This window comes from Pollicipes pollicipes, unplaced genomic scaffold (assembly GCF_011947565.3).
Source record: "Pollicipes pollicipes isolate AB1234 unplaced genomic scaffold, Ppol_2.1 Scaffold_4295;HRSCAF=5057_pilon_pilon_pilon, whole genome shotgun sequence".
Lineage (NCBI taxonomy): Eukaryota > Metazoa > Arthropoda > Thecostraca > Pollicipedomorpha > Pollicipedidae > Pollicipes > Pollicipes pollicipes.
The window spans coordinates 28,691,024-28,717,119 of NW_023596461.1; the positions used below are offsets into that span (position 1 = coordinate 28,691,024).

General features: G+C 56.6%; 1 protein-coding gene across 1 annotated transcript in view; it reads right to left on the reverse strand.

The window, feature by feature from the left end:
* Nucleotides 1–2,923: 2,923 nt before the first annotated feature.
* The window catches only part of unc-104 (kinesin family member unc-104), a 53,856-nt gene continuing 30,683 nt past the window's right edge, over nt 2,924–26,096 (reverse strand). Inside the window, exons 17-41 of the mRNA XM_037220441.1 lie at nt 25,836–25,928; nt 24,100–24,203; nt 23,605–23,722; nt 22,972–23,144; nt 22,200–22,387; nt 20,905–21,003; nt 17,650–17,787; nt 17,149–17,267; nt 16,526–16,678; nt 15,698–15,863; nt 14,996–15,083; nt 14,637–14,758; nt 14,210–14,358; nt 12,412–12,576; nt 11,564–11,662; nt 10,823–10,947; nt 10,248–10,431; nt 8,366–8,604; nt 7,667–7,837; nt 6,648–6,736; nt 6,201–6,216; nt 5,979–6,089; nt 5,233–5,363; nt 4,774–4,884; nt 2,924–4,242 (exon numbers count right to left, since the gene is read on the reverse strand). Coding sequence (XP_037076336.1) covers nt 4,179–4,242; nt 4,774–4,884; nt 5,233–5,363; nt 5,979–6,089; nt 6,201–6,216; nt 6,648–6,736; nt 7,667–7,837; nt 8,366–8,604; nt 10,248–10,431; nt 10,823–10,947; nt 11,564–11,662; nt 12,412–12,576; nt 14,210–14,358; nt 14,637–14,758; nt 14,996–15,083; nt 15,698–15,863; nt 16,526–16,678; nt 17,149–17,267; nt 17,650–17,787; nt 20,905–21,003; nt 22,200–22,387; nt 22,972–23,144; nt 23,605–23,722; nt 24,100–24,203; nt 25,836–25,928 — 3,215 coding nt within the window. The 3' untranslated portion in view covers nt 2,924–4,178. The remainder of the gene's footprint in view (nt 4,243–4,773; nt 4,885–5,232; nt 5,364–5,978; nt 6,090–6,200; nt 6,217–6,647; nt 6,737–7,666; nt 7,838–8,365; nt 8,605–10,247; nt 10,432–10,822; nt 10,948–11,563; nt 11,663–12,411; nt 12,577–14,209; nt 14,359–14,636; nt 14,759–14,995; nt 15,084–15,697; nt 15,864–16,525; nt 16,679–17,148; nt 17,268–17,649; nt 17,788–20,904; nt 21,004–22,199; nt 22,388–22,971; nt 23,145–23,604; nt 23,723–24,099; nt 24,204–25,835; nt 25,929–26,096) is intronic.

Consider the following 26,096-nt stretch of genomic DNA (forward strand, 5'->3'; position numbering starts at 1 on the left):
TAAGGCCTCTAGCCAGCCTTTTTGACTCTTCAGCTTCCAAATTAGGCCCTGAATCGTCCATCCTGAGGGGCCTCTAGGACTTTCCGAACACTGTCCCTGGTCCGCCCAGGGTTCTTTTCAGCACAGGACCGCCTGTTAGGCACTGTGGGCCCTGACCAATACAGGATGTCTCTCATCTACTGAGCGATAACGGCCGATGTAAATCATGGGTCCTAGCCTTATCCCTGCTTGGGAAATGGGCCTTCAGGCCCAAAACGAAACGGAGCCGACTGTTTGGTACTGATCATGCCTGATCGACAAAGAGGGCCTCACCTACTCAAGGAGGGGGGGGGGGGGGGGATAATCGGCGCAAAGGGACCTCTGATTGAAATTTGAGAGCCCCGGCCCGCAGGGCGATCACCCTTAATACAACCTCCGGCCAGCCCCTCAGGCCCAGAAACCGGGCTCTCAGACGCCAGTCTCGAGGACCCCTCGAGACCTAAAGGGGTGGGGGGAGGGGCACATGCCCCGTACCCCTCTCCTGCACTGTCTGCACCACTTGATGACGTCGAGTGAAGGTGGGAAAAGGTGCGCTTTTAACCCTCTCTGAACGGTGCGCCACTAATGCTCATGCTCAGCGACGATATTTTTGCACATTATTTGACAGATTCGCTCGTAAAATCTTATGTTCATTTACACCTTATTGGCTGTTAACATATTCCCCTGGCAATTCACAGCTCACCTTCACGTGTTTCAGTAATCTGGAGCTTCGACAGATCAACGATCAGATGGTCGGCGTCGAGAGATCATTTGTCGATCCAAACGATATTCTGGTCACGGAACAAAACCGGTCAGCTAAGCGATGTTGTACCGCACTTCCACACGGGAACCGATAATCCCATGCGTTTCGATGAGTTGTTTTGTAACCGTTATATGCCTCATTGACGCCCGTTGTTTTCTACCATGGCTCAGCCAGCGCCAGTCAGTGTCAGCGTGGATGACGTCAGCGTCTGAGCCCAGTCCCGCCAATGACGTCAGCGTCTTGGGCCGTTCCAGTGAATGACGTCACCACCCGTCTCCCTCGATCGACGTCACTGCCTTAGCCTGGTCTCAGTTATTACGTCACCTCCCGAAGCCAGCCCCCGTTGGTGACGTCACCGTCTCACTCTGTCGAGCATGTCATGTTATTGGGGCTTTACGACGCACTCAGCTGCTGAGGCTATATGGCGTCGCCTGCCTCTCACCCTGGCAGGAAGGGCGGGCACCGCGGGGAATCGAACCCCGTACCTCTGGGAAACCAGAGGTGCGGGGTTCGAGGTACCGGCACCCCCTGCCGAACATGCAGCTGACGACAATCTCCGCGTTGGCAGGAACGTCGTACTCGGCACAGACCCGGACCACGAGTACAACGGCGTGCTGTTCCCAGACGTGGTAGACGCTGCTGCACGTCAGCCAGCAGCCGGAGCGGCCCGATCTCTGGCAGTGCGTGCGTCGCGCCCTAGCCGCCGCCATCTTTGTGGTGAACGGCGCCGCGGCATTGCTGGCCGACCCAAGTCATTTCGTGCGGCCCTGGCCAGAGACTGAGACGACCCTGACCAAGGACTGAGGCGGCCCTGGCAGGGGACTGAGGCGACTCTGGACCGGGTCTGAGGCGACTCTGGACCGGGTCTGAGGCGGCCCCGACCACAGACTGGGGCGAATCTGGTCAGGGACTGCAGCGGCCCTGACCGGGGACTGAGGCGGCTCTGAGTGGGGACTAGGGCGACCCCACCGTTGCCTTGACGCCTCCACTGGCGACAGGGAAAACCCGACGCTAAGCTGGCAGGGATTCTGTGCGGAGGTACTTTTGTCACAGCCTCACAGACAGTCTATATGCGTATGCGTCACAAGGGTAACATAAGGCGCATTTACATAAGCTCCCAGCAACATAACTTCAACGACGTGGGTGTCGTTACATGCGTGCACGCATGCACAATTTAAGCTTGTGGCAGTCTCTGAGGCCAGTGTGGGTTACGAGCCTTGCGTTAAGATGTCGCGGGTACGTACAATTACTTTGCAGCCCGGGTGTGTTCATAGGAGCCCCTTCCTAATATAGTGATAATGATATGTATGTCATTCCATGTCGCTTATTTGTGTAGTAACGATGTAGCATGTACTGATCTGTCGGCACGTTGCATAATGTAAGTATGCCATATGTACTGCACCTGCGTTTACGATTTCTTTTAACGTTCCCTGCGAGACTGAATGTCATCCAACTTTAAAGGTGTCAATACAAGTGTCTTTCGAAGGGCGTCGATTGGCGTAAATGTTTTTTGGGGAGGTAGAGGGGTGAACAAAGGCTCGGCAAACTAGTCCTCTTCAAAGGCGTGTCTGAAAGGACTTGGTCTATTCCATTTTTACGAAAGGCAACCTTTATTTCTTGTACCTCGGTGTCATTGAGCAGTCATTTATTTCAGTAGCCTACTGACCAGGGCTATCAAACGGTTCCCAACGAGAGAGCAATTATTGGGCAGTGTTGAACCTTTTTCCCAATTTCGTCCGGGCGTCAAATATTCCGTGGAAAATATTGGCCGGTTAATTCAACATTGGGGCTCCAAATTAAGAGGGGGGGGGGGCACGAGCCCCACAAAAAACACAAATGGTTGCCCCTGGGCTTTTCCTAAGGCTGACCAGAGTGAGATATTCTTAAGCATGCCTAAGGGCCGCGAAAAAATTGCGCCTGAATACTGATCACCGAAATTCCGATAACGCTGCCGCACAATCGATGCAGAAATATCGTTTTTGGAAACTGCGTACCGAGAGCAATTATGAATTTGTACCATTTGGCAGACCTGAGAACACTTCCATTCTGGACGTGCTGGTAATGTATGTTAAATGAAAATGTAACAAGTGTTTGGGTGGCCTCACAGACCTCAGGGTGTATAAAAGCATTTTGTTACGATGATAAGCTGTTTATTGTCCACGATGATAGAGAGGTCCGTTTCAGTCGTAACCACACCTGGCGGCGCGGCCCATTTGAGGGGAAACGGAGGTGGAGACACGGACACACGAAACGCACCAGGCCCGCCGGCGTTGGGTCCTGAGTCAGCGGGGTCCACTGGCTTCACCGTAGTCATCCTTTAATTCGGCACCATTTGGTGTCAGGCGGGGTTCTAGTTTCCAGAACGTAGACTGCGTCCTGCGACGCCCCCTGCTGATCAGATCTGACAATGGGATGACCTGGACCCGACAGCATCCGGCGACGGTTCGGCGTTCATCGTGTCCACTGCAGGGTCGTCAGTGGACCTGACGCCGCCCGGTGGTCGAGTGGAATCCACCGTCGACGCCGCGCACATGGCCAGCGGACCAGAGAACAGACGGTGGCTGGGTGGAACCCACTGGCTCCGCTGCGGCCATCGGCGAGGGAAGAAAGCTACATCCTGCGCTACATTCCCAAACAGCTCACAGATTCTCGGAACTCAAGCCGCAGATATACGCACACAAAAGTCCTACGATACTAACAACGTGGTAACTGAAAGACAACATCGATGTGTAAATAATATAGCAAATAATGGCCATTAGCATGGGATTCGGCAAATAAGATTCTAAGCAATGTCCCTTCATAACAGGAAACGTGATGAAGTATTCGGTTCCAAAGCACAGTGCAGGTCGCAGTGCGCCCACGTGACTAGCGACACGGACATGTCTCACTAAGCACACCCCGTAGTGCCGGGCCTAAAAGTATGCCCGCTGGCGCACTCACTCGTTGGGCTCCCCCCCCCCCCCCCTTGCACATCAGCAAGCTGGTGGCAGAACCAGGAGCTAACCCGATGCCACCATCGCTTGAGGCGGGACAGCTGTCCCGCACCGGTGGCACCACCTCCCGCCATGCGACGAGTGCGATCGACACCACAGGCTTCCGTACTCAGCACCGACGCACAGAATAGCGCACAAGCCCGCCACGATCCCACGGCAAAACGCGCTAGCGTGACTGCAAAACAAAACACGACCAGACCACGCGCCTCGGAACGAACGGTGAGCATCACATAATGAACTAGGCCCATGGCGTCGGAACGTAAAGCTCGCGGAGATCAGCGTGGCACGATAAAGAACGGACCAATCAGCGTCGGCGGTGCGGGCGGTGGGCGGGCTTCCCGCAGCGGCCGCGCGGCACGCTACGAGAGGGCGCACTCTCCTGCGGCGTCGGCGCTGAGCCGGTCTCATTGGCTGGCCGTGATAGAGTTCCGACCGCCAGAGATGCGGCGTCGGCGGCCCTGCTTCGACCTGCGGCAGCGGCAGCACTGAGACACGCTATCTCCGACTGTCAGCGACGGCAGCGGCAGCACTGAGACACGATATCTCCGACTGTCACCAACGGCAGCAGCAGCACTGAGACACGATATCTCCGACTGTCAGCGACGGCAGCGGCAGCACTGAGACACGATATCTCCGACTGTCACCGACGGCAGCAACAGCACTGAGACACGATATATCCGACTGTCAGCGACGGCAGCTGCGCACGGCGGGACATCAGGCAGCCACATAGGGGAGACTGCAACGTGAGGTGTCCAACCTGCGGCCGGACGGAGTCAGACGACTCGCAGCGCCACGCACTTGGATGGCTGCTGGACAAAGGCGACTATCCCTAAACCCGGCACAGCCGCAGTTGGCATCTGACAGAGGCAGGGGAGGACCCGTCTGGCCCCCGCCGCAGCCGGTTAGCCAGGCGCGCAGAGCCGCCACAGAGCCGTCACAGAGCCGGCACAGAGCCGTCACAGAGCCATCACGGAGCCGCCACAGAGCCGTCACACTTACCGGATCTGTCCGGCCAGCAGGGGGTTCATGGCGTACAGCCACTCGTACAGATCCCTGGCCGGGTCCTTGCCCACGGCCTGCAGCAGGTACTGGCGGTGCTGTGTCGACACCCTGAAACGGCGCCGCCAGCTGCTGTCGGACGGGCATGGCGGCCTCGGATCGGCACGAGGGAGGCACCTTGTCGGCACTGCCGGACGCAGCTAATGGAGACTACCCAACGGAGCGCAGGCTGTCTGTGATGCACATCTCTCTTACTTGTACAAAGCACATATTTCAAGCCAGATCACATGAAAAGGTCAGCGTCTCTTATCGCAGTAGCTCTACGAAAAGCCGCCGCGCGCTTCGCACAGCCTCACGCGCTGAGCAGCGCCAGTGTCACGACCCGGGCCTGTGCGTGCCCCGGCACCGGCGCCGGCTCCCGCGCGGTCGCCCTGCCGTCTGCCGGACGGCCGCGCGCACCTGAACGAGTTGGGCACGTCGTCCGCCAGACCGTCGCTGAACTCAATCTGAGCGGTGGCCAGATTGATGAGGCCACGCTCCACGGCATCCTTGGCATCGCGGAACAGGAACACGTACGGTCGACGCACCACCTGCAGGAGGGGGGGGGGGGGGCGTTAGCCGGCGGACGGGGGTGGCCGGACGCACCCAGCCAGCTACTCGCATGGCGGCTTACAGGCCGCGCGGCTCTCCGCAAGGTTATGTTCGACTCATCCTGGAATCCTGTGATACCGAACCCGTCCCGCCTAGATATCAAGTAAAGGTAAACCGAGACGTGATTATCGCGCCGTGGAAACGAATGAAGAGCTCGAAATGGTCACTAGTGTAATGCCCACTCTTTGTCTTTAATACTCCTATTCCACGACTGCGACTTCGTCTGAGGCAGATCTGGATGGCAAAACAACCAGTGATTGAGCCGAGCTACTCGCCAGCTACTATTTGAAACCGTTGAGTCCCGAGCCAACGCTTGACTCAAGCTACCCACCAACCAGCATCTGAGCTTGGTTACTCACCTGCCAGCATCTGAGCCTAGTCACTCGCCAGCCGGCATGAGCCCAGTCACTCACCAGCCAACATCTGAACCCAGTCACTCACCAGCCAACAGTCTGAGCCCAGTCATTCACCAGCCAGCATCTGAGCCCATCCACCAATCAGCCAGCATCTGAGCCCATCCACCAGCCAGCTGGCATCTGAGCGCGGTCACTCACCAGCCAGCGTTTGAGCCACGTCTGCGTGAGCTCCTCGAACACGAGCAGCGGGCCGCGGCGGCTGACGGCCGGCGAGACGCGGATCTCCTCCAGCTCGGCGCAGAAGAGCGGCCCGGCCGGCCGCTCGCCGCCCAGTGCCAGCGGCGAGCCGGGAGAGGTCAGCGGCGACATGGCCGGCCGGCGTCCGCCCGCCGGTCCCTCCGGCAGCAGCGAGCTCGGCCGGTCGCCGCTCCACAGGCTGGCGGCGCGCGCGCGTCGGTCACGCTCGCGCGGTGTACGGGTTACTTGAAGTTCAGACCGCCCTGGCGGATTGCGATCGAGCGCGTGCCGTATTATATGCGTCGATCAGATCGTGTTCCTCCCCGAGAGCAAACAGAGCGAGCGGAAAGGCCAGCCATGTAGGTGTCCTCGCATACGCCGGAAAACACCAGCGAAGGAAAATCCCGTCATTAGAAATGCACACAGATGAGCCAACGCACAGATTCAAACCGAGACAGGACAAAGACCGACCAGTGACCAGCATGACGGCGCGTCCCGGAGGACGGCCAGCTCAGGCTGACACGTACAGCCGATGGCATACCTCCCTCTCCACTAATGTGGAGCCCAGCACCACACCACCGCGGCCGTCATAGCTGAACACAGGCGCGCCGCCAGCAGCGCGCTACTCACGGGGTGTCGGCGGCGGTGGGCTTGGTGCCACAGGCCTCTGCCGGCGCCGCAGGCTGCTCGCTCGCGGCCCCTGGCAGACCCAGTATGGCCTGCAACAACGGCCAGCTTCCAACAGGCATGCCCGCGGCTTGCGATCAGTCCCCGTACGCTACACCGGGCAAGGTATGCTTCAGCACGCCTGTGACTGGCGCAGAGCTGCAGAGCGTCCATGACGCCACTTGACGCCACCTGTCTTGCATTTCGTATGTCATACTTCTAGATTGGTAGATGGGCATAGGCAGGGCAAAGGCAGAGCTGTCCAGATCTGGTACGTTCGTGGTACGTGTATATATATATATATATATATATATATATATATATATATATATATATATATATATATATTTATACATACATGTATATAAACATATATGCATATATAGATATATAGATATATAGACATATTTATAAATACATGTATATAAACATATATGCATATATAGATATATAGATGTATAGATATATATAGATAAATATAGATATAGATATAGATATAGATATATATATATACATGTACACAAACATATATGCATATATATATATATATATATATATATATATATATATATATATATATATACACACACATATACATATAGGACAAATTAAAATTTGACACGACGTCCACGGTCCCTTCGCTTCCCTGTCAGAGATCAGCATAATGGGCATCTGCCACATATTTTAGGAGTTTCATGACTTCGCTTTCGCCAAGCCAGATTACAGGATCGCTGTCCTGTGTTGAAAAGTGCAAAACTTGACCATATTGGGTAATAAAGCAACGCCAGAAGGCTGAACACACTTCTATTCAGAGATTCATAAAAGTCCCGTCCCAAAAGCGGGCACAACCTCCATGTGTAGGGCAATTTTACATGTCACGACAGGTAAACGTTGTGGCAGGCAAAATTGTAAAAAATAAATAAAAGCATCGCCCCTCTCCCTAGTCATGGCACGGCGGGGGTACGTGTCGCCGCCGCCCGCACCTGAGCGTCGTGTCCGAGGATGAGGCTGACGTATTTGGTGGCGATGCGCCGCTCGCGCTCCGTCATCTCCCACGGCTCGTACACGGCCTCGGGCGGAGTGCGCGCCGACGGCGGCGCCACCGACGCCACGCGGCCCTCACTGCTCGCCTTCGCCACCTGGTTGCATACGTCCTGGCGGCGGAGGGCAACGGCGGAGCTGTCCAGAGCTGGCACATTCGTGGATTGGTGCCCGAGGGCATCTGTGCTCAACAGAGGCGCGGCTCTTAGAACGTTTCTGAGAGAGATGAGAGAGTTTAATATGAATGCAAAATAATGGTTTCTATGCCGTGCTAAAACGCTGTGAAGTGACGGATGACGCGCTACATTCAAGAGGAGAAGCAATGGCTCTGGTGGTCAGCTCATCTGCGTGAAGACCGAGCTTCAGAGGCCGCTGCTGTTTGCCCAGAGGGACGCATATTCAACCCCAAATCCCCCATAGGCTCGATGCCATGGACCAGTCTGGCATGACTGCCCCATCTCGACACAGCGGCCCGCGCCAAGCCTGCAGCACGCCGCTCACACGAGGGCCGTCAGCCAGCGGGAGGGGGGGGGGGGGGGGAGGGGCGCCGGCGGCGGGGGAGGACAGGAAGCACCGGCGACGGGGGAGGACAGGGAGCGCCGGCGGAGGTGCGGCCCGACACCGCCTGATCCCACTCTCACCTTCTCCGACTTGCTGAACTCGTGCGCGTGGATGGGCAGCCGGTCAAGGCCGAGCTTCTCGCGCAGCAGCAGCAGGTGTCGCGTGCGGCCCACCTCCTCCAGCCGCGTCAGCTTCTCCAGCTCCCACTGGTGCTCGAAGAGCAGGCTGTCGCCGCGGGGCCGCCACCCCTCCAGGTTCTCCTCGCCGCGCACGTACGTCACGCTGGTGTCCAGCACGCGACGCTGTCGGCGGCTGGCGCCTGACGAACGCACACACGTCACGCTGGTGCCCAGGACACGCTCTTCAATATACACCGCGTCACGCATGAGTGCAGTTACGGTCACCCACAAGTATGAACAGGACTATTGTGTGCATAGTATCCTACAGAAGTCACCATCAGCCATGACAATTGCACACTGTCACGGCACCTGGAGAAACAACAAGATGCAGGCGAATCCAGACTAGCTATGTGCTATGCATGACAATGTAAGCGAGAAGCATGCAGGTACTGCTTGCGATTTCCGCACGCTTATGCTCGCAGACCAGGCAGGATGATTACATGTCCATGACATGTGTACAGAAAGTAGACCGATCTCAATTACCACGTGGCTACCGAACAGCCATACGCAATATAACTAAGCCTAGAAAACACATCTGGGTAGCGCGGCGTAAGACCGAGCACAAATCGGATTCTATGAGCACGCTTTGTTGCAGCTGAGTCTGGCGTACAGCATTGGCTCCAGTCTCATGAACAAACTGCAACTACCATCCCAAACTGCTCCTGCTTCGTAGGTGCGACCGTGCCTACCGGCGAGCGAGCGTGTTTCGTGACCGCACCTCCCGGCAGAGTAATACGTGTGTCTGCGCGTCGAGGCGTGGCCGTGAAGCGCCGCCCCCTGTTTTTGTGTGAGAGCTGTGTGGGATCAATCTGCATGCGGATAAGGTTGTGTGTGAAAAATACTGAGAACGTTGGTAGTAACTATCTCCATAGGAACTCCAATGATCCACCCTCCCTTTAATTACCTTCGAGGCACAATTATGGGTAAATACATAGCTAAATTACACGCGCGCAACCTTTGGGCCTAAACATCAACTAAATCCTTACAACTACACGCCGCACAAAATGGCAAGGCACCAGTGGCCTGCAACATTTCGACTCATGAAACTAGTTATTGGGCTATCTCCAGCGTTTCACAGGCGCCTACTGAACATGCACGTTAATTCAACTACAGCATTTCGTCGGCGTCTACGCATTTGTGCCTACGCACTACCAAAATCACCCTTGCCAAATGCTTGTACCTGAGCTCGTGGCTACAGTCTGTAGCCGTGTCTTTATCGAAGTACCTGCGTATTTGTGTGTGCCGGAAGCCCGTCCCGTTGGTGCTGTGTCCATAATCGAGTCCGTGTCCGTGACCGAGTCCGTGTCCATGACCGTGTCCATGTCCGTGTCCGTGTCCGTGACCGTGTCCGTGTCCGTGACCGTGTCCGTGTCCCGTGTCCGTGTCCGTGTCCGTGTCCGTGTCCGTGACCGTGTCCGTGTCCGTGACCGTGACCGTGACCGTGACCATGTCCGTGTCCGTGTCCGTGTCCATAGACGAGTCCGTGTCCGTGACCAAGTCCGTGTCCGTGACCGTGTCCGTGACAGTGACCGTGACCACGTCCGTGACCACGTCCGTGACCACGTCCGTGTCCGTGTCGGTGGCTAAGCGTCTCACGTTTATCTGCTCCACAGACTGTCTGTGCCGTCATCGGGCCCAGCCTGCCCATTAGGTTGCCAAACCATCGGACCTTCGCACGCGTGGACCCCTTACGCCTGCCGTCCACGTCTCAGTGTCGGCATCTAGGCGCGCGGGTCAGCCGCCGCGCCCCGGCGGCTCCGTGTCTACCTGCTACCTGGACTACCTGCGCCGTCGGCGGCCCGTCGTAGGCTCAGCTCGTAGACGCCCGTCAGCCGGTTGGCATCGCAGCTGCGCAGCGCGCCCAGGAACAGGTGGCGGAAGGTACGCGGGGCCGTGCGCGCCTCGCGCCCGTAGATCGTCATGCACAGGTTCTTGGTGACGATGGCCGGCTGAGTGCAGTTGGCCACCTGGCGGCGACCGGCGGCGGCGCATCAGACGCGGCGCGGCGGCCGCTAGGGCACCGCACGACGGGCACCCGACCTGGACCCAGCGCCAACGGGACGTGTGACCGGACCGGCGGCGCCGGCCAGTACAGGCGCCTTCGGCCGGGAGAAGACAGGCAGAAGTGGGATCCGCACGGCCAGCATGACGACGGCTCAGACTACAGACGCCGCTCACGCCGTCAGACGTCGGTGTGTTCCCAGATACTGCGGGCTTACACATCACGCGTTGCAATGCCCTTAAGTAATGCCGACATCAGCACCGACACCGCTTTGAACGAGTCACGATACCACAGCTCGGCCGTTTGCCCCGCCGGGTGCGACAGTGACCTGGAAGCGACACACGGCCGGCCCTCACCTCCAGGTAGGCCGAGATGGTCATGTAGACCACCTCGCCGTACGGCGTGACGCGGTTCAGCAGCACCGAGTTGTGCAGGGACGAGTCCCAAGCCGCCTCGAATCGGAATATGGTCCGCGAGTCCCCTGGCGGCGGCGGGGCAGAACGGTGTGGGGCGCAGCGGGTCCGGCGGCGCCCTGCCGAGGACGCGGCGAGAGCGGGGCCGTCGAGCGGAGGGGAGCCGGCCTCCAGCGGCGGCAGGTCAGAACGGTGTGGGGCGCAGCGGGTCCGGCGGCGCCCTGCCGAGAGCGGCGAGAGCGGGGGTCGAGCGGAGGGGAGCCGGCCTCCAGCGGCGGCGGTCAGAACGGTGTGGGGCAGCGGGTCCGCGGCGCCTGCCGAGACGGCGAGCGGGGCCGTCGAGCGGAGGGGAGCCGGCCTCCAGCGGCGGCAGGTCAGAACGGTGTGGGGCGCAGCGGGTCCGGCGGCGCCCTGCCGAGGAGGCGGCGAGAGCGGGGCCGTCGAGCGGAGGGGAGCCGGCCTCCAGCGGCGAGCTCGTGCCCGCGCGGGTCCCGGTGCTTTGGTGGGGCTACCACAGCGGGCGCGGCACAGGGGGTGTTCGCCGTGTCACAGGCATGCCAGCGACTGTCGGGTGGACGGCGATGTCGCGGGAGCTTCAACTCAGCCCACGCTTTCTTTTGGCGCGACGCATAGGAAGCGGCTGACTGTGACGTAGGCACTGGGTTTGCGGCTCCGTTCACTGACCTGCGTACTCCATGTACTCGCCGGGGAACAGGCCCAAAGAGAGGACGGTCGTGTCATTCTCGTCGTCCTCCTCGAACTCCACTGTGTTCCGTATACGACCTGCCGACGCAGCAGCACACATACTGTCACCGCTGCGAGGAACGTCTGTGACGGGGTGTTGTAACAACATAAAATCTCGTAGTCAAGGCTTTCCCGATGAGGGCGTCATTCAACATCTTACTCGGCTTGCAGTTGCCGAGCCAAGTTTCATTTCCACGTTGCATTCTTCCGTCAATACACATCACATACAACTTATCATCACAAAAATCCCGTGCAACTGCAGGCGTCGTGCAGTGAAACCGTATCCAACACACAGTAATACCCGGCACAAGCAGTGATGCATTACTACATACGCCAACAGGCAGGAGTGCTGAAGGGGGTGCCGATAGTGCAGCGGTCAACGCTTCTGCGTAACCGCTACGTGTCTGGGAGACCGGAGGTACGGGTTCGATCCCCCCGGTGCCCGCCTTGCTGCCAGGGTGAGAGGCAGACGACGCCATATAGCCTCAGCAGCTGAGTGCGTTGCAAAGCCCCAACGATGATGACGACTACATGAATGCCAGAAAGAAATTGCAGCCTCTCATCAAGGACGACACCATATAGGCGGAAGCCGGACGTTGCTTTGAAACCCTGACGAAAACAACACAATGCACACGGGGACAAAATTCACTGCGCGAGCAGAAGCCAGGGGGAACCACCGCCGCGCGAACGGCACCAGCACGCCAGCCCCCCCCCCCCCCCCCCGTGTGGCAGCCGTAGGCGCCGCATCAGCCGGACCCCGAGGGGCCGGCGCCACTCGCCGCACCCACCGACCACCAGCTCGCGCACGTCGCTCCACTGGACATCGGGCGTGCGCTCGTGCACAACGGTGACGCGCAGCCGGCGCTGAATGCCCTGGTGCAGCAGGAACTGGCCGCCGGTCGGCAGCTCGTCGCAGTGATCCACCACGGCCGGCACGTACTCGCCGCTCGGTGCTGCAGCGGAGCGGGGCGCACGTCAGCTGCGGCGCGCTCGGCCAGCGGCGGTGAGCAGGCAGCAGTGGGCTCGGCCGCGTGTCCACCACACCCCGCAGCGGTAGTGAAGAGATCGCGGACAGTCGACCATTTTGACGGTGTTTGAAATGACTTCCGTGAGGGCTAATCGAGCGCGGAACATTGATTAATTAATATCACGTAATTAACTATATATATACATATATATATATATATATATATATATATATATATATATATATATATATATGGTGGCTTTCACCGAGGTCAGCTGGTAGTTTTATGGTCTCTACAGCATACTTTTTCTTCTGGCCCGTAGGGTTCATGCGTCCAAATCTTCTGAAAGTCATCTTCTACTCCGTAGATTTCCCTGAGTGACATCACGCGCTAGCTTATATTATCGACTTTCGCCGATCTATGCGCTGATTCTCGTAACAGAGCGGACCTTCCAGTGTGTATCGGGTCAACAGTGTTCCGCACGGCACGCCGCCAACGTCCCAATATCCGAGCTAACCTGTGCGGTCTCGGTGCCGTCGTTGGTAACGCGCCGTGCCCATAATCAAGAGGTCGGCCTTTAGATTCTAGCCGGCCTTTCCGCTAGTTGCTAGTGGACTATAGTTTTGTCTTGTTTTGTTAGCAAAAGATTCGCACTGCATACATAATGCAGCACCGGCCTGATAGTGTAATGCAGACTCAGGACATGGCATTCATCTAAATCAAAATATGTTCTCTATCAGTGTCTGCGCCACGCTGCATAAAGACAGGCAACAACATGTGCCGCGGAAATAAATCTTCTGAACCACCTGTGAAGAAAATAAGTTTCCAGCACCAGGATGAAATTTATCTACTATGCTGCGTTCTTCCGTTGTTATTTTAGAAAAAAACACATCGTCGAACCCATCAGATCAGATAAGTCCAGATCAGAGGTTGGGCATGGTTGCTTGCTATTACGAAAATAAGACTGGTAACCAAAATTTAAGAATAACACCATAGCCGAGCATGTGAATGCAAGGGCACATCTTCAAGTCACGGATAAAATGAAAGAACACATCTTTAACTCACGGATAAAATGACACATCGGACACACGGACACATCGTCAAGTCACGGATAAAATGAAAGAACACCAAGAAAAGAGGGCCAAACACGAACATGTAACGATATTTGGCTCAGCAAAAACCTCTATTAACGCCAAGACCACCTCTCGGGAGATTGAAGTACTAAAATTAAGTGCTAGGGTGGCAATTTCGCACGGCCTATTTGGCAGCACCTCAACGTTATACAGACGTTCCATGATGCAGCCAGACAACGGCGAATTGAGGAGCATATTGGCTAACTAGGGAAGCTTTTGTCGCCTAGAAACATTATTTTCCACTTAGAAGTATATCAATTGTTAAAAGTGAGCTTATTTCGTAACAGCTGACGCTTGATACAATATCTTGAAATTACGAACATTCCCTTTGAGTGCAGCCCTTTTTCTACCCGGAACCAAATGAAAAGGATTATTTCGAACGGAGCGATCACGCACACCGGAAGGTCGCAGGCTTGTCTCACGCCCGAGACCGGTCACCCCAGTGAGTAGGAGGCAGCGTGAGCGCGGCGGCGGCCGCCACTGACCGAGCTCGCAGATCTCGAACCACACCAGGATGTCGTGACGCGCGTGAACGTGGGCCGAGCAGTGCTGCTGCAGGGCGCCGAACTTGGCCGAGCGCACCGGCAGGCTGATGGGGATGGCGAGCGGCTGTAGCCGGCGTGGCGGCGGCCGGCTGCGGCGGCCGGCAGACACGGGGTCAAGACCAGGCCTAACGGCTGGTGCGCCACATACGCAGCGGCCGCGGAGACCAACAGACCGCCGGCCGACGGCCAGGCGCGAGGAACGACTGACCCTCATCTGTATTACCGCACGACCGCCCGACGGCTTCAAGGCGGCTGCCGCGCCGATGGTTGCCGCAGGTGAGGCGGCGCGTGGTACTTTGGCGATGGGCAGAAGCACATGACACGCGTCGCGCGCGGCAGTCGACGCGTTCCTTCGGGCGACACTCACAGACAAGAGTCCATCCTGGAGTCGTTGTGCAGCGGGTGCTGCTGATAATGGCCGAACACCTCGAACACCAGCGGCTCCGTCTTCAGATAGTCGACGAATGACCGCGTCACCGCCACCGTGATCTGTCAGGGTGCAGGCGGGCGGCTCAGCCAGAGGCCAGCGTTTGAGAGGGACACTGCGGAAGGCCGCCTGCCGGCAGCTGGAGAAGACCACTCGAATGCTGAACACAGAAACGACATGGAATTTACCAACGCGTCAAAGGCAGAAGAGAAAAACCGCTCAGCTGAGTCTGTTATGCAGTTACGCACAGCTCCAGATGTCTGAGCGGACTGCCAGCGGAAACAGGTACCAACACCTACGTTCTGGACGTGGTAGAACCCGATGGGCGCAGCGCCCGAGTTCTTGATCGGTTCCGTGGAGAACGCTTCATCCTCACGATGCCGGAACCTGACGGAGACAGTTGTCTGAGCCCGAGAAACGGCAATCAAAGGCAATCAGAGGTGCGGCCGGTGTGGAGCGTCGTGCAGGGGAGCGCTGATGGAGGCTGGCACGAGCACTACACGCGCCCGCGGCTGGGCGAACGCTACCCGCTGCATGAGCGGCTCCTGCAAGCCTCAGGAGCATGGACGACAGCGGATCAGCTTAACGGGTCCGCAATATCAACAGGGGGAGCTCCGCTACCTAGCAAGCCGCTTGTTCCAGTCAAACGCCGCAAGAGATACCCGAGACAACAGCAAAGACAGCGACTTCCTCGATAAGCAAGGATAGCGTCTACCACGGCACGGTGACCCTGGACAGCGGCTCTTGCCGTGACGACCGGCAGATACGTGCTGGAACAGGACCGCGCGTCCCGGCCGGCACAGCGTCCGACCACGACCCTGCGTCTGGTCAGCGCCTCAAGCCGGGCTGTGCAGGGGTGGTTCGCCGCTCTCCTGCCTGCCGCTGGCGAGCGCGAGATCGTGACGACACGCACACATGGAAGTGGCACGCGCCGTAAAACGACCTTAGCTCAAACTTAGAAATGCACTTTACACGAGTTGGGCGACACACGGCCGTCTTACTTGAACTGGCAGAAGACGTCCGAGTAGTCGCTCTGTATGCCCATGCCTTGGAGCACGGTGACCCTGAAGGTGAACTCTCTGCCGAGGGCCATGTGTGGTGGCAGCTGCTCCTCGGCTTCCTTCTCAGAGTCGCCGCGGCCGCTGTCCGCGTCATTCTCGGCGTCTCCTGCGAACGGAGGCGTGTCAGGCGTCTGCCATCCCCCCCCCTACAGCAGGGGGGAGACGACGGCCAACCCAGCTGGCAGGCAGGTGCCGATCGAGAACACCGCTAGCCGCCGGACGCGCGCGGCCGGCTGCAATGCGGGCCGAGTTCTGGCAACAGCGTTCGTCTCGCGCCAGACGAACAGGTTGAGGAAGAAGAAATAAAATGGGACGACAGAAGTGACGTAGGGAATGCTTACGGCGCAACTGAGACGTTGGTGGTGAGAAATGAGGACGGATGGGTGAGGAATGCCACTTTTGCCATCCGCGACAGAGAAGAAAGGTGCCCCCACGGTAAGCGTGGAGTCAAGAAGGGCGAGAGAACACGTACGGCACCGCTTTCATGAAAGCTGGAGAGAATGAAGCAGCCGATCTCCGACGGCGTGTCAGCGTGTCACTTGATGACACCGCACTGGCTGAGCTGCCGCGGCAGCAGCACGAAGCGGCAGCCCTCTCGACAAAATGTCACCGAAGCCGACACGACACTCGGTCTCACTGATCGCCGTCTCAGCCGGCTGTCATCGCCCAGGTCTCTCGCGCAGCCCGAGCCTCGTCGCCCTGTCCACCCTCCCGCTGCCGGCGCACGGTCCGCGCCCCCGGCCGCGAATTGCGGCGGCACGCCCTCACGTGTGCTGGCGGCACCGTCCGGCAGCCGCTCGTCGGGCAGCTGCAGCGGCGGCGGCGGCGGCGGTGGCGGCAGCGGCTCCGACGGCGGCTCGTCGACGAACGTGATCCGCGCCGACTGGCGCACGCCCGACGAGCACTCGAGCGCGTCCTCGTCTGGGCGGGCGGCCGCGCGTCAGTGGACGCCGGCTCGGGACCGACACGGGAGTCCGAGGCAAACGACGGCATTCGACCCACATCGACTCGCGCGCGCGTTCACTCAGCTGACTCATGTACTGAGCAGCACTTCTGTCGCGGGTTAACGCAAAGGCGCGGAGCAGCACTGTCACTACCAGCAGCGCAAGTGCATTCATCGTACAACAATCATTTCACATGGACATCGAACTGACCGGTGGCAAATGTCACCTGTATCTGCAAAGTTTGTACGACGACACGCGTACACACACACGCACACACACACGAAAGACACTGACAAACGGTTTCATGAAACAAAGCGCTGACTCGTGGCGCCGGCGCTGCAGCAGTGCACAGCGCGGCGCTTGGGCAGTACAGCCCGATAGTGCATGGGTGGCGACGCCGTCCGGCGATCCGGGCCGACCCGGCCGCCGCTGCCCCGACCAACTGACCTAGCACGGCCTGGACGGCCACGCGCAGGTAGCCCTTGACGTCGCCGTTGGCGTTGACCACGGGTACCTTGTGCACCAGCGCCACCGGGTACAGGAGGTTGCTCAGATACACAAAACCTCTGCCAGGCGAAGAGAGTGGTTCGCAGTGAGACAGACGGGCACGGGCAGAGGGTGGGGGCCGGTCAGAAAGACAGGCAGAGAGAGGGCTGGCCGCTCGGGCCCGCTGCTCCTGCGTCTTTGCAAGCGTACACCTTCTGAAGGGCTGGGGTCATCGGCCACGGGGGCATCGCATGGGTGTTCTAAGAAACATCTCCTGCCATCCAGAAATATGGCTCCCACTAGACCACACAAAACCACCCCAAAACAGGAGAGGCCACTGAGCTATGACCACGCTCCACCTGGGAGTGGTGGCCCGCCTGTACCGGGCGCGGCAGTCGACCCCCGTCCGTCGCGCGGCGGCGGCTCAACAGCCGGCACGGCCGTCGAGCGGACGCCACTGACCTGCCGACCACCCGGAACCAGGGGAAGCGGTCGTAGAAGGGGTCGCCGCCAGTGACGTTGTCCACGCTGTGGTCCGGCGAGCTGGGACTGAGGTCCGCCTCGTTGTGGTACATCTCGCGCATCAGCTCCAGCCGCTGGCTGCCGGCGGGCATGCGGCGCACCGCGTCAGAGCCGACCGGACACTGGTCAGCAGCTGCTGCACCGGGCCGCGCCCGGTCAGAGACCCGATATCGGACCACGAACAGGTCGGACTGGGTCACAAGGTCAGGAGAGGTCAGGGCCGGCTGGCAGCAGGACGCGCGTGGGCACGTTTGGCGACTGGTCCGAGCGAGATCCACACTTCTGATGCATACTTCTGATTGGTTCACGGCCATGCTCAAGGTTGCGCCAAGGGCTCCATATCAGTAACGGTCAGTTTTGCAGCATGTTACGCCATGCCGTGTCAGGGTACTATCGCTTCGCAACGTGCCTCAAGTTTGTCTGCGCATTTGCAACTGAATACAACTACGGTCATATATTTATAAATTATGATGGCATTTGCCATAGCTGCTTTTGCAGAGATGCGGATAAACAAACACCTAATTTTCTAATGAAAAATTTGCGTTTTACAAAGTCATCTTTTCTTTATTTGTCATGTATGCTTCGCGAATTTCCACTCGAAGCAATCGGCATCAACCAGGACATGGCCAGCGCTGTGGCACCACTCGGCCTGGACTGACAATGGTGGAGAAGTTCACCATATACACACTGTCGTAGGAGCGTCTTACCACGGCCGTTTTTCAGGACGGCTTAGTGCGGCTGATGCTTTGAGAGCTTTCAAAATGGTTCCATACGCACTGTAGGAAGACTGCGGTCCTCCGCAGTATCAGTCAACTATAATGAGCAACAATTATTTGCCTACTACCAAAACACTGTTATACAACATAAGCAATACATTTCAGCCACTAGGAGCATGTATAACAATTCAGAACTTTGTACGACATAATAGCGTTTCGCAAATTTGAGTGCCGCATGCAGGACACTCAAAAACATTCTTCAGTGATTTAAAGCGTTCCATGCGGTAACCCTTCACGAAAAGTGGCTAAAGAAACACGAAACGCCAACGTGGACGACACGGGCACGCCTTGCGGTAAGTATCTGATTTCCGGCACGATGATGGCAGGGACATGCAGGTGCTAAATTGAAATGAAGAACGGTTTGAGAACAACCTCACGCCCAACCTCGAACACACTTGCTCGCTAATTGATAACATGCCGATTAGACCCTATCACTGATGATCTTCAAGCTCACTCTACGGAAAGTATAAATTCGATGCTTCCCGGCTGCTGAGACGACATAGCGTGGGAAGACACTCACAGTTGATACTGGAACACGGGTGCCCAGGGTTGCTCTACAACGTATTATATTCCGCACTGCGCGTTTTACACTGTCCTGCCTAGCTGTTCTGAAGGTGTTGAGAGGCTCACTTCATTCCCTTCCAGGCTCACTTCACTTTCACTTCTTGGAACTGAACTAAGCGATGCTAAAATGCCTTTCACACTGCACCATCATCGTCGCCGTAAATGACGATTGTTGACCTTGAAATTTGATGACAATCTTCATCCATTGTCGAGGTCGTGGTGCGTTGTATTATGGCCACATATGATTTGCCACTGAATCATCTAAGAGGATGAAAGTTGTCATGGTTTGCCTTGAGCCCACACTGGCCTCGCTTGTTTTGTATAGAACAGCTTCTAAGCACGAGTGATATGTGATAGATGCGGGCGCCAACTTACAGATAACGAGCCGCCACGAGCAGTCAATATACGCTGCTCAGGAGAGGATACGGCTATGTCTCTGGGTCCATAACTATCTACACACGACAGGCCAGTGCGCTATCAGGCGCGATTAACAAAATTTATTGTTCAATCCTATCAACGCAAGGCGGTCGATACCACTTGTCGTTTTAATCCGATCTTGCTGCGGCTTGCGTCGATAAAATCCCTCTTCATCGGTATACAAGACATAGAGGAAGAACTGTGCACCACGAAAGCAAGGGGATTACCTGCGCACAAAAGCAAAACAACACAGAACCAAATCAATTTCCCGTTGCTGACTGGTCCCCAGCAGTCGTCTGACAAAAAACAAGCGTCTGCCTCAGTTGATGATTTGCAATAAATCTGAAAACCTTTAGCGAAAGGCTACACCCCTCCGAATACCAGGCTATATTCGGTAAAGAATGCCGAACTGCGATGCGATCTCTCATATTCACCAGCCTTGGATTACAGAGAGCCGTTGAGCACCAAGTGGCTCTACCGCTGACATATACTGCATCCCCAGCCGACAGTCAGCCAAACACCAGAGCCGCGCCAGCCGGGCATCGCGCGACACACAACGCTCCCCGTGCTGCGTACGGTCACGAGACGAACCCGCAAACACGAGCCAGACAGCAGCAGCCGACCATCCCGAGCCCACGGCCCGCCAGCGCGGCGCCACCGCTGCCAGCACCACAGGCAACCGACGCCGGAGGGAGAGAGAGGTAACCGGCACCGGGGAGAGAGGGAGAGAGAGGGAGAGAGAGCGAGAGAGAGCGAGGGAGAGCGATAGAGACAGCGAGAGAGAGACAGAGCGAGAGAACGAGGGAGAGAGCGAGAGAGAGCGTGAGATGAACGCGAGAGAGAGAGAGAGACGAGAGAGAGAAGAAAAGAGAAGATCAGAAGACAGGAGAGAGAGAGATAGAGATTAGAGAAGAGAACAGAGAAGAGAGAGAAGAGAGAGAAGAGAGAAGAGAGATGAGAGAGAGAAGAGAGAGAGCGACGAGAGAGAGAGAGACGAGAGAGAGAGAGAGAGAGAGAGAGAAGAGAGAGCGAGAGGGAGAGAGAGAGAGAGAGAGAGAGAGAGAAAGAGAGAGAGAGAGAGAGGAGAGATAGAGAAGAGAGAGAGAGAGAGAGCGAGAGAGAGAGAGAGAGGAGAGAGAGAGAGATAGGAGGCGTGAGAGAGAGCTTAGATAGAGCGTGGAAGAAGAGCGTGAGAAGAGCGGAGATAGAGCGTGGAGAGAGCGTGGAGAGAGAGCGTGAGAGAGAGCGTGAGAGAGAGCGTGAGAGAGAGCGTGAGAGAGAGCGTGAGAGAGAGCGTGAGAGAGAGCGTGAGAGAGAGCGAGAGAGAACAAGAGAGAGCAAGAGTGAGCGAAAGGGAGCGAAAGAGAGTGAAAGAGAGCGAGACAGAGCGAAACAGCGAGACAGAGAGAGGGCGGCGGCCGCCGGGCCGGACACGTACGCGGCATCGGCGGCGGCGGGGTTCGGCTCTGACTCCGGGCTGAGCGGGCACGGGTCGGCCAGCGCCAGGCGGCACTGGCGCGCCAGCTCCAGCCGCCGGCTGCCGGCAGAGCCGCGCCGTCACGCCGTCACACCGCGCCACGAACGTCGCCAAGATTGGCGCTTGCCGCGCGCCGCCACACCACGCCACGAACGACGCCGAGATCGGCGTTTGCCGCACGCCGCCGGCGGTTCAGAAACCGCCTCTTAAGGGCATTACCCTACACAGAGGTGGTCAACGTGGTTCGAGTCCGTTCCCTCATGTAAAACAAACCCACGCCGGTGGCGACGTCATTTAAGAACACCATGGCGTCACCAACATCCACATCATGGCGTCACCAGCATGTATTTGTGAAATTTCTGCGCACGGCGCCTCGGACCCGGAGCCGTCAGCATCGGCGGCGCACCTCGCCCGAGGGCGGGACGGTGTCGGGCGGGCGCGTCATGCGTCCGATGTGCCCCTTCCCCCTCCCCCCTCCATCCTCCCGACGCGCGGCGGTTGTGCCCCGGATCGCTCAGCAGTATGCGCTGGATCTGAAGGAAGAACAGCCCCCGCATGAGGGATTTTGAGGTGAAATGCTCTGTCCAACGTACTTAGGGCTTATCTAGTCATTGCTCTGATAAGTGATAGCTCCATGAATGGAATTTGTGATACGCAACGTTTTCCATTGCATGCTTAGGCCCACTCGGCAAGCTCTGCGAGCGCAGCAGTGAGAGCATCCTGATCAAATTTTCTATATCGGGAGCAAGGATGGGAGCCATTCATGTCTACGCCCACCCACGCGGTGAGCCGGATAAATCTTGAAAAAATATCATGGAGATCACAAACTGGCCACTGCAGCCGGTATTTCCATCGACCACTCAAAGAAAACTATTGCAAAGTACCTCCCATAACATGATGAGCTTGATCAGCACCTCTAATAATGCGAGTACCCCCAAAATATGAATCAATTTGATTAAAGACTACAACATATGCAAGCCTGCTACTCATAGCGAACAGAAGCTTCACAGCTATTAGTGCAATCTAGCGCGGCTTCCTAGTGCAGTCGATTATGTGGATGGCAAGCGCTCACTTCCAAACGTGATTTCCATCGACAACTGCTGTCGACGCGCCATGCATATCTCTACAACAGCTGGTCGCATCTGTTTCACGGCCAAAGGTTGGTTTCCAAACCCGGCAGATAATCCATACAAAGCCGCCAACATGGACACCCCGACATTCCGAGAAATCCCGTCAGGCGCTCGTGCACAACTCACCGTAGCTTCTCGATACTCCAGAAATGGGTGGCGCCGTTCTTCTGGTCCTTGACCTCGACGGCGACGATGGTGCGCGGGTAGGGCCGGCCGTCGGGGGCCACCTCCTCGTCGTCCTCGACGGCTGGAGCGAGGTCAGACGGCAGCGGACTGTACATGGTGTCCGTGACCAGCGTGAACTGGAACTGCACCTGCAGCCGGTCGCCGCGTTAAACCCACTGCCAATAGCGGCCGAGTACAGCGACGCCCGAACAGCATGCGGATGGCCGCCGGAGACAACCGTAGAAACGAGTCCGCATCTGTTCACAGTCGCAGCGGGGGCGCGTGGCAACGAGCTGAAACTGTACCTGACAGTCTGGAATATTTTTCGGAGTGGGGTGAATCAGCGAAAATTGACGCACGCCACGCACGACGGATCGATACGCTTTTAACTACACAGCCGGTCTAACGATAACAGCCGCGAGATAAACAGCAACATCCCTTAAAAAACCGCGCCTTTGCGATGCATATCGAGAACATTGTGTCTCTAAGCAAACAGCATACAGACGCATTCCAAATGACGGTATATAGATCAAATTACCCAGTCAACATCTGCTTTACAATGGGTCAAATCTCATGAGCAGGCTATGGGGCATGTGTGTTTCCCCGGACGTGCATGGCCCTCATGAGGCGTACACGGCAGGAAAATGAGCCGCCCAAGCTAAGGCGTCAGTCATTGGCACACCCAAACAGCTGCATCAACCGACAACACGCTTGCGCGCACGCCCAACCGTACCTTCTTCTTCAGCTCGACACTGATGGCGTTGGCCTCCTTGAGGAAGATGGCATTGCCCCAGAGGTCGTCTCGGAGCGACGTAAACTGATGGAAGCGCCACTTTTGGAAGCACGTGGCCGCCAGCTGGTAGTCCCGCTCCGTCCACACGACCTCGCCCTCGAACAGCGGATTCACTGCCGACAGCGGGGCGGCCCGTGACGCTCTCCGACACGTCACGCGGCCGCGCACGGCAAGGGACTCGCCACACGGGCATATTAACAGACATACAAGCTAACGCTGAGGCACACAAGCTTACGCCAGTATCATGGTTAGATGTTGTATGTGTGGTCATTCGTAAAATCTCTTTATTGTTGGAACTTTGTATGTAGAACTACAAGCCTATTGAGAACAATGTAGTAGCCGATGCAGACTTACTTCGGACAACAAAAAAGCTCCAAACGATTTTCCATATTTTACTTTTTATCATGGCGTGTTGAAATAACACAAAATGGCATCGCAGATCGTTCCTATCACAGAAAGCTTACGTAAGTTGCATTCATTTTGGCAACTGAACAACATGCAAACGACAAAGCAAGTTTCTGTGCGCCTGTAACACAGATTGTTATGCAGGCCAGTTGGAATTCACCAGCTTACCATACACATCGTCTTCGGGGACGAAGTCATCCGTTGCTGTGTAGGACGAGTACATGGACATAGTCATACTCTGCTCTTCAACCTGTTTTTGCAGAGCATCAATCTTGGCTTCATAGTTCTGTGAACGAAAACACCACAAACGTCAACGAAATCGCCGTGTGCAAATACATCGTTTAAATGTGTCACGCAGCCCACATGAAATCACACGAAAGCGTACGCAATACAAACGAAGCTGTTATTGCACCACAGCAATTACGAAGATGGCTGTTGGGCAACTATCATTAAAGACCCAACTGGCATCGTACCCAGTCTGATGACGAAAACACCTATTAACAGACGAACCATCTCAGAGTTCAATGTGCACCTGAAACTAAGTTTAATTCCAAACGCCTAAGGATCGCATCACACCAATTCGAAGACACGCATTGAGTGTTCACTGTATGTTCATTGTATGTTCATTGTATTGCATGCTATTGTCTGAAGACGAGCCCTCACCTTTCTTTCTTTCTCGAACTGCAGCTTACTTTCTTCTTTCTCCTTTTTGAATTGTTCCTCCATTGCTTCGAGTCGTTTTTCCATTTCCTTTTTTAAGTCGATTCCTACAAGGAAATTCTGCTGTAAGAAGCTGACAAATCTCCGCACACGGAGTGCAGCCAGCAACAGCAGCTTTCGTAACAGGACCAACATTTCAATGCTGATTTGTTTTTGTTTTCATTATCTATCACATTGTTTGGCCGGCAAGCAATTACCGGATACGTCATGGCAGGCCAAAAATACGACGTAACCGGCCAACACAAAACGAAAGTTCCAAACACGGGAAGAAACCAACGAAAGACAGAGCGAGCAGTCGAAAAGAGACTAGAAACCAAATATACACGTAGGGCTAGACAAACAAGGAATGAAACCAATTAGACGCATGACGTAACGTATAACACGCTGGACCGACTCCGCCAAAACAGGGTAAAACCGGACAAACGGAACGAAACGACCCAAACATGTGACCTTACCAAATAAACGGAGGACGGAACCGGTTGTACGAAGGACCGGACCAGATAAACACAGAATGGAACCAGTCAGGCGCAGGACGCAACTGGGAAAACCGCTCGGCCAAACAGAAGCGGTAAAAGATAGGACGGAACCAATGAAACGTAGGATAGCATTGGCGAAACGCGGACGAAAGCACGTCAGCGGTCAGGCGGAACCGATAAGATGGGACCAGCGAAACACACGAAGTCATCGCACGAGCACAGACCAAACAGACACCGGACAGCGCCGAGCAGCCACAGACAGATATAGGACAGCACCGAACACACAGAGGACGGTACCAGACAGACGCAGGACGATACCGAGCAAATCCCGGGCGGAACCAGACAGATACAGGGTGGTATTGGATAGACAAAGAGCGGCACCGGACAGATCCAGGACGACGTCAAACAGACACAAGATGGTACCGGACGGATACAGAATGATACCGGACACAGACCGGCACCAGACAAACAGAGGACAAACAAAGGAAGGACAGGACGAAACCAGACAGCCACAGGATGGTACCTGATAGCCATAGAACGGCACCAGACAAACAGACAAAGGGACGAAAAACACAACCAAACTGGGAAAATGACACAGACCTGACAAAAAAAAATGGGACAGCACTTACCAGCCAAAAACGGCCCAATGCACTTAAGAGCATTCGCAGGCCGACCACGCGAATGTGACAACATAGCATCAGACACGTAGCAATAGCAACAACTAGGTGTACCGTGCCGACGGTCGGGTTCGCACATCCATGACGAGCGCGCGACTGGGGCTCTCTACTCCCGTGCCAAGACAAGTACGCTCTCACACTATACACTTTGCACGACTTCAGTGCTAGGTGACGATAACGCTACATGAACACTATAAGAAAACACGAAGGCCGTTTCTGACAGACACTGGTGTGCACTGCATAATAATCACATCATATTTGGGTAGAAAATGCGGGGTAGCGAGTGTAGTGGCGCGCACATCAGCTCTAGTCGGGGTTAGTAGTGTACAAATTATCATGGTCATCACATAGTATGGCATGGTGTGGACATATTATAGTATCACATTTAAATGTGCTCATACCGGCAGTCTTGCCAAATCAGCTTTTCTCCGTGTTTTCCAGACGAGCATAACACACTATGCAGGGTGACTCCGCACACTACAGACAGTATGGGAGCGGGAGGTCAGCAGTGAGCCCGGCGGCGTACCTTGCTTCTCCAGCAGCTCCACCTGCGCGAACTGCCAGTCCACCGCCTCCGAGCTGGGCGGCTCGCTGGGCGACTTCTCCCGCCTCTCTCGCGCTGCCGACGGCACGGGCCCGGGTCAGAGGTCGCCGTCCGCGCGCCCCGCGGCCACCGCAGCCCCGCGGCGCCATCGGCCGGCCGAGCCGCGTCCGCCGTCGACACGCACGCACTGAGCCCGACTAGCACACTGAGGGCTGAACACTGACCGAAAGACGGGCCTTCAGC